Raw genomic sequence first — 8,105 nt, 5'->3', positions numbered from 1 at the left:
AAATTAGTAAAGATTTTAGAAGCTATTCAATTCAATTCAAAATAGAGAAAAAATAAATCCAAGGAAAAATAAAATTATCAATAACCCTAAGCGTGATAGATTAGGGTGAATAAGTTTGTGGTGACTAAAAGAATTCTAGCCTAGCGGTATCAAATGTTGTCTTTCTTTTTTAAGATTGAGGGTTCAAGTTCCGTTTGGGACATAGGTAGAATTAGAAGTAGTTTAAGATCTATAGATTAGATTTGTCATTTAAAAAATGTATGTGGTGAATGGAGGAGATAAGGTCATTTGGTGTGGAGAGGAAAGAATTCGGAAATAGAATGGATCGAGGATAAGTGGTTGTTGCTTCGATGTGAATTGGAGTGAATGCATGGTGGAGGTACAAATAAGAGAATTGGTTTCGAGGGTTACATGATGGAACTGTAGTTGTAGGAACATGCAACACAAGGGATAACAAAAGGGTTGTAAGGTTGGATGGGAATGCAGTATGAATTCAGAGGGTATGTACCTAGGTCCGAAGGATGCTTAGCGATCGTCAGCTTGTTTGAGGATGTTGATGAAGTAGTTGCCAATAACATATACCTATAAAATGATTCTAGTCTAGCGGTATCAAATGTTGTCTTTCTTTTTTAAGATTAAGGGTTCAAGTTCCGTTTGGGACATAGGTAGAATTAGAAGTGATTTAAGATCTATAGATTAGATTTGTCGTTTAAAAAATGTATGTGGTGAATGGAGGAGATAAGGTAATTTGGTGTGGTGAGGAAAGAATTCGGAGATAGAATGGGCGAGGATAGGTGATTGTTGCTTCGATGTCGATAGGGGTGAATGCACGGTGGAGGTACAAATAAGAGAATTGGTTTCGAGGGGTACATGATGGAATTGTGGTTGTAGGAACATGCAACACAAGAGATAACAAAAGGGTTGTAAGGTTGGATGGGAAGATGATATGAATTCAGAGGGTACGTACCTAGGGCCGAATGATGTTTAGCGATTGTCAGCTTGTTTGAGGATGTTGATGAAGTAGTTGCCAATAACATATACCTATAAAATGATTCTAGTCTAGCGGTATCAAATGTTGTCTTTCTTTTTTAAGATTGAGGGTTTATGTTCCGTTTGGGACATAGGTAGAATTAGAAGTAGTTTAAGATCTATAGATTAGATTTGTCGTTTAAAATATGTATGTGGTGAATGGAGGAGATAAGGTAATTTGGTGTGGAGAGGAAAGAATTCGGAGATAGAATGGGCGAGGATAGGTGATTGTTGCTTCGATGTCGATAGGAGTGAATGCATGGTGGAGGTACAAATAAGAGAATTGGTTTCGAGGGGTACATGATGGAATTGTAGTTGTAGGAACATGCAACACAAGAGATAACAAAAGGGTTGTAAGGTTGGATGGGAAGATGATATGAATTCAGAGGGTACGTACCTAGGGCCGAAGGATGTTTAGCGATTGTCAGCTTGTTTGAGGATGTTGATGAAGTAGTTGCCAATAACATATACCTATAAAAAAAGCTACAAAAACCGCACATGAGCACAAGAGAGAGAAGTGGGGTGAGAAAAACCCACACCTCCATTCTTTAGTTTTTTTTCTCACCGAATTAAAGCGGCATTCATTTATTAACAAGTGGGTTATCAAAGAGAGGGTGGGTGTCGGCCTATTAACTTTAAATTAATAAAATTTTAATTTAAATACAAAAATAAAAAAAAAATCAAAAAACACATTAATCATTTCAATTTGAACACAAACCAAAACCAAAATAAAATATGCTAATGATAATGAACAAATTTACACTTCTAGAACCATAGTCAGCAAAACCCCAAAAATTATCGGACCATACGAACCAAACATATTGATTTTTCTAGTACTTTTTATCAAAATATCTACAAAGCGTTTATTCTTTATGAAAACGTGGCAACTGCTCTTTCGTCATTTCGTCCACGTCACCATAGTCTAATCGACCACAAATTCCCAAAGTACCCTTCAATGGCTAAACGGATTCATCAGTTCTTCCGATAAGACGAAGAAAACTCTCGGAATACGGAGAGATTTATCATCGCAGATCGATTTGAAGCCCTAATTTCATCACTTTCTCAATCGATCTTTCAGAGAAGCTCTTGATTATTCGGAAAATTTGTATACGGATTGGTGAACAATGAGTGATGTCGCTGATAAATTGTCTTACTTTCAAGCAATCACAGGTCTTCAAGACATCGATTTGTGCAATGAGATCCTCTCCGCTCATGGTTGGGACCTGGAACAAGCAATCTCAAGTTTCACAACGTCAAATTCCGACGATAATAATCCGTCCACCACTTCCTCCGTCGCCAACGTTGTCGGCACAAGTGACGATGCGATCGATAGATATGAACGATTGGCAATGGTCAACAACGGAGGGGCAGGTCCACCAGGTTTAGCATGGAAAATCATTACGCTTCCGATTTCTATAATCTCAGGTAGCCTAGGGCTAGTTTCCGGTGCAATTGGACTTGGTTTATGGGTGGCTGGTGGTGTTCTGTCTTATTCATTAGGCGTGATCGGGCTGAATAGTTCTGGACGTAATGTAGAATCCTCATCGGCTCCTTTAGTATCAGCCATGGCTGCCGCATCGGAGGCTATGCGTTTCCTATCGATGTTTGAGCGTGCGTATGGGGATAGACATCCGAATTTCGTCCCCGATAGCTTTATGGACGCCTTACAACTGTCGAGACGCGAGTTTAAACTGATGTTTGTGTACTTGCACTCGCCTGATCATCCTGATACGACCTCTTTCTGTGAAGAGACTTTATGCTCCGAGGTTTTATCTGCGTTTATAAATGAGAATTTTGTTGCTTGGGGTGGGAGTATTAGGGCGAGTGAAGGGTTTAAGATGAGCAACAGCTTGAAGGCTTCAAGGTTTCCTTTCTGTGCTGTAGTTATGGCAGCTACGAACCAGAGGATTGCTTTGCTCCAGCAGGTGTGTAGTCTTACTTATGGCATCTCCTTTGTTCTTATTCATTGTTGTCATAAGGATTTCATCCTCTATTCTTATTTTAGGTAGTCTTCTGAACACAATACCCTAATAATCCTCTTCAGAACAAAACCAATAACTAATTTTTTTTACTATATAAACAATTACCCTTATCTAAACCCCAAATATCTCTTTCCTATTCTAGGTTGAGGGGCCTAAATCGCCTGAAGAAATGCTTACAATGTTACAAAGAGTTCTTGAAGAAAGTTCCCCTGTTCTCACTGCTGCTAGACTTGATGCTGAAGAACGAAGAAACACCATTCGTTTGAGGGAGGAACAAGATGCTGCATATCGAGCTGCACTTGAAGCTGATCAAGTACATTTTTTTTACTATTCTTTGATAGGAAATATTCAATTCTAATTACTTTTTTTCAGGCTAGGGAGAGACAGAAAAAGGAAGAAGAAGAAAGAGTAGCAAGGGAAGTTGCTGAAGCTGAGAGGAGAGAGAAGGAAGAAGAAAAAGCACGTAAAAGAGCAGCATGTGAAGCTGCTGAGAGAGAAGCAGAATTGGTTAAATTGAGGGAGGCCAAAGGTTTGGCTTTGGGGGCAGAACCGGAAAAAGGGCCAGATGTCACACAGGTACCATTCCTTTCTTCTTTTATTTGGTATCGTGGAATGGAATGGTTCATTCCATTCCTAGTGACCAACCAAACATGATCATGGAATGTAAATATGTAATGATGCATTCCATCACTTCGCTTATTCCATTCCTTTGACATTCCATCCAACCAAACAACTTTGTTTGTTTGTTTGTTCGTATGAAACGGAATCTGACAATAAAAGGAATGGAATGAGTCATTCCATTCCATTAGCCAAAAGAAAAACTACCTTATGTTTACCATTTCTAAACGGTTGTGTGAATTAGGTGTTGGTGAGATTACCAAATGGAGAGAGGAAAGGAAGGAGGTTCAATTGTAGTGCTAAAGTTCAATGCCTATATGACTTTATTGATTCATGTTCGGATTCCTTACAAATTGGAAATTACAGTCTTGCCACCAACTTTCCTCGTGTTCTTTATGGCCCTGAAAAACTATCTTTAACACTTAAAGAAGCCGGATTACATCCTCAAGTCAGCCTTTTTGTTGAACTCAATTCATAAAACTTTAAAAGTATTTGTTTTTTTTTGTTAAACAAGTTTGTGGCCAAAACTTGATGTGTTAGAATATTTTTTGCTTGTAGTGAAGTCTTCCTTTTTCACCTTGATGAATGTGGACCATTTCTGTTTCCAAAACAAAGTATTTTTTTTTTATTTATTTATTATTATTATTATTATTATTATTGTATGTTTTTTACATGTTGATTGATAACTTTTACCAATGTAAAAACCATTTAGGCTATGTTTGATGGGTAGTTGTTAGCTGAAAAACCAGATGATAGCCAAAAAGCTCGTTGTAAGTTGATAAGCTAGTTGATGAAAATGACGTTTGGTAAAACTAGCTGAAATATGTAAAATGAAATAGAAACACATTAGAAGATCTTTTTTTATTGTTTTTATTTTTATAAATAATAAATGTGATATTTCGGGGGATTTTAAAAAAGCTCGTTAAAACGTTAAAAGCTAGCTGATAAACTATTTTTCCTGTTTGTTAAAATTGATAAATAAATTAGATTATAAGCTAGCTTTGAAATTCCAATGATAACATTAATAATATAAGATTAAGGGCCTTTTTGATTATATTAAAAAACAATAGATGAGTTAATAAAATGAGACATATATCATTATATTTTATGATACTGGTTGTTTTATTAGAATGAAATGATTTTTTTTTTTTTCATAAATTGTGTGTGGTATATGTAGATCAAACGTATAGGTTTAACATATATATATATATATATATATATATATATATATATATATATATATATATATATATATATATATATATATATATATATATATATATATATATATATATATATATATATATTGGGTAAATGGCACAAAAAACATTATTTTTACACAGAAATTCGATTTTAACACCGTGTTATTTTTTGTGTCAATTTTGACACTGTGTTTTCTAATTTGTTACACTTCTGACCACTTGACCGATTAACCAGGTTACATGCTGACGTGGTATGATGACGTATCAGTTTTGATAATGTGGCATGCTCACATTATATGATGACGTGTCAAAACTGAATTTTTTTCTCACAAAAAACACTAAGTTTTCATTTTTTTTCGATTTTGACACTAAGTTTAATTTTTTCTTTCAACTTTAACACTATGTGATGACGTATCAGTTTTGTTACACTTCTGACCACTTGATTCTCATGATATAACTAATGTTTTGAATGTAAGAAAAAAAACATTTTGTATTTAAATAAAAATGTGGTTTTTAAACGAAAAAAATATGTTTATACGGTTTAAAATGTAATAAAAAAATTATATTTATACGGTTTCAAATAGAAAATAGACAAAATTGAATAAAATTTGATAAATGATGTTCGATTGGAACAAAAAAAGATAGTGTTAAAATTGAAATAAAAAATTAAACTTAGTGTTAAAATAATTAAAAAAAAAAGTAAAAACTTAGTGTTTTTTTTGTGGAAAAAAAATCATTTTTAACACGTCAGCATGCCACGTCATCAAAACTACCACGTCAGCATGTAACCTGGTTAACCGGTCAAGTGGTCAGAATTGTAATAAATTGGAAAATACAGTATCAAAATTGACACAAAAAATAACACGGTGTCAAAATCGAATTTCTATGTAAAAAAAGTGTTTTTTGTGCCATATACCCATATATTTTCAATATAGTTATTAAAAACTTTATTTACAATACAATTAATTAAAATCTAAATAAGATTATTAATACAAAGTATATTTTCTAGTTGTTTTTAGAAAATTAAACATTGATTTTGCAAACAATAAGATTTGGTATTGGTAAAAGATGATGCGCTAGATTAATTTTTTTTTTCTAAAGTGGTGATTTTTTGATGGCTCATGTCTCATGATGCATGATAAACATAAAGACTTGAGAAAGTTGTTAATAGATTCATTAGCACTACCAAATTTTGTCTAGCTCAAGATGACGATTACATAGATGTATGATATGTGACAAATGATCTACAAACCTATAATTAAAAGCTATGGTATAACTTACATTTTTTTTTTTTTTTTTTGAAAAGGCGGGATTGTATTAATAAAACAGCGCAAAGTTGTACAGAGTACAACAATAGAATTTTCAAACAAACACAATTAACAAACAAAGAACATAAAGAAAAATGGAGTTTGGGCTACAGCTATCAACTTTTCTATACTTATGCGAGAATATTTTTTGAAGCTCAGCTTCACCCCTCATACACTAAAGCTATTACCAAATTTTGAAGGTAACCCAAAGCCATTATTCGCAGCGAATTCCGCCTCCTGTAATGCCGGGGTAAAATTGACTCGACATTTAATAAGCATGTAATGCAGGGGTAAAGTTGTCCAAGCCGATTTCATGGATCTGTCTCCAAAACTAAAGCAGTAATCACCCTTCAAAACAAGGCAGTTTACCTCACCACAAGTTCTGTGAAACTACTAGCATGGGTTGCAGGGGTAAATTGTCCGAGGCCGCTTTATTGAAATGACTTCAAATGAGATAACAAACCAACCTTCAAACTAAACATTTAACCAATGATGTTGTGCAGCTGCAAGTATTCCCAAAAACCTGCATATGAGTATTAGATAGGAGAAAAGGGAACATGAAGAAAAACACCAGACACAACACACACTCGACAAAGAACCGAAAGAAGTTTTACAGCTAGCATCCAATTCAACCTATTAAGTTTCTACCCACGTGAAAAAGAAACACCCACCAAACACACACTAGGCTGCAGCTGACACGCACCAAGACACCAAGGGACTTATATTTTATACCCAACCACCCCCCCTCTTCCCCAGGCTTAGACAAGATAGATTGTGTTAACAGGATCGCAACACCAATTTCTCCATCCAATCAACTTTTTTCTTAGTCTGGAATTAATCCAGAGGTGAGAGAGAGTTTATATGTTATTTAACAAACCTTTGTGCTTGGCTTGATCGTTTGAATGAGCTTTTAGATTTCTGTGGCTCCAAATTACCCAAATGTACACAAGTATGATGGCTGATTGGAATTGAATTTGGTTACTCGACCCCATTCCATTCTTCCAGAATAGTAGGTCAGATAATGATATCAGTTGGTCTGGGAGTAGATGCCATCAAATTTTGAGATTTTTCCAGACTTCAGTCGATACTTTACAACTCATGAAAAGATGCTCTTCTGTTTCTGGTTCCTGATTACACAAAACGCACAGTTGATTGTTACCAATCCCCCTTTTAACCAAATTCACTCTTGTTGGGGTTCTACCATAGGCCACCCTCCAAGCTAAGATGTTTACCTGTTTAGGGACGAGATTGTTCCAATCCAACTCGATAGCAGTTCTAGGTAAGATGGAGCTGTCAATGAGATTTCTTAGGGAGGAAACCGAGAACATCCCTGAAGACTCTAAATTCCAAGACCATTTGATATGCTGGGATGATCTAGACTCTGTAAATAGACTCTTGAAATCTATGTTTTCCTTTGAGAGGATTGTTGGAAGATTTGCAATGTTTCCCCAGCAGCAGCTTTTCCTTTTTTCCCTCGAAGGAGCATTTAATCCCCCGTCTCTTCCGTATATTGCAATAATTACGTTCCTCCATAGCTCCTCCCTGTTTTCTTTAAATCGCCACCACCACCTGCCAAGTAAGGCAAGGTTGTGCGCTTTAAGACTTGCGATGTTCAGTCCGCCATATGATTGTTTTGACAGCACTTTTTCCCAAGCTATCCATGAGATTTTTGATTTTTCTGCCGAGCTGCCCCAGAAGAACCTCCTCCTCAACTTCTCTAGTGTGTTAATTACTTTGTCTGGAGCCTTGTAGATTGAGAACAAAAAGGTCCCAAGACTCCCTAAGACCGATTTGCAGAGGGTTAGCCTTCCACCAAAAGAGAGTGTTGAAGCTTTCCATTTAGAAAGTTTGGATTGGAATTTAGATATAAGGTAGCTCCAGTAAGAGGCTCGAGAGATCATAGCTCCAACCGGTATTCCTAAGTAGACAAATGGTAGCTGGGCCATGGAACATTGTACGTTTCTGGC

The 8,105-nt window shown here is 35.7% G+C and overlaps 1 protein-coding gene across 1 annotated transcript; it reads left to right on the top strand.

Moving 5' to 3' along the window:
• The first annotated feature begins 1,950 nt into the window (after positions 1-1,950).
• Positions 1,951-4,280, top strand: LOC145003226 (plant UBX domain-containing protein 10-like). The gene is made up of 4 exons (XM_078962353.1): positions 1,951-2,954; positions 3,154-3,324; positions 3,384-3,587; positions 3,874-4,280. The coding sequence occupies exons 1-4, from the start codon at positions 2,154-2,156 to the stop codon at positions 4,105-4,107; spliced, it is 1,410 nt and encodes a 469-aa protein (XP_078818479.1). The 5' UTR covers positions 1,951-2,153; the 3' UTR covers positions 4,108-4,280.
• Positions 4,281-8,105: the final 3,825 nt, after the last annotated feature.

Source organism: Lactuca saligna, chromosome 6, assembly GCF_052625555.1.
Source record: "Lactuca saligna cultivar CGN05327 chromosome 6, ASM5262555v1, whole genome shotgun sequence".
In the NCBI taxonomy this organism is placed as follows: domain Eukaryota; kingdom Viridiplantae; phylum Streptophyta; class Magnoliopsida; order Asterales; family Asteraceae; genus Lactuca; species Lactuca saligna.
The sequence above is the reverse complement of the archived record's forward strand: the minus strand, read 5'-3'. Positions and strand labels throughout refer to the sequence as shown.

Coding starts and splice junctions, on each gene's coding strand:
- LOC145003226 (XM_078962353.1), top strand. CDS start 2,154: ATGAGTGATGTCGCTGATAAATTGTCTTACTTTCAAGCAATCACAGGT. Junction 2,955..3,153: donor GGATTGCTTTGCTCCAGCAG/GTGTGTAGTCTT, acceptor TTCCTATTCTAG/GTTGAGGGGCCTAAATCGCC. Junction 3,325..3,383: donor CTGCACTTGAAGCTGATCAA/GTACATTTTTTT, acceptor ACTTTTTTTCAG/GCTAGGGAGAGACAGAAAAA.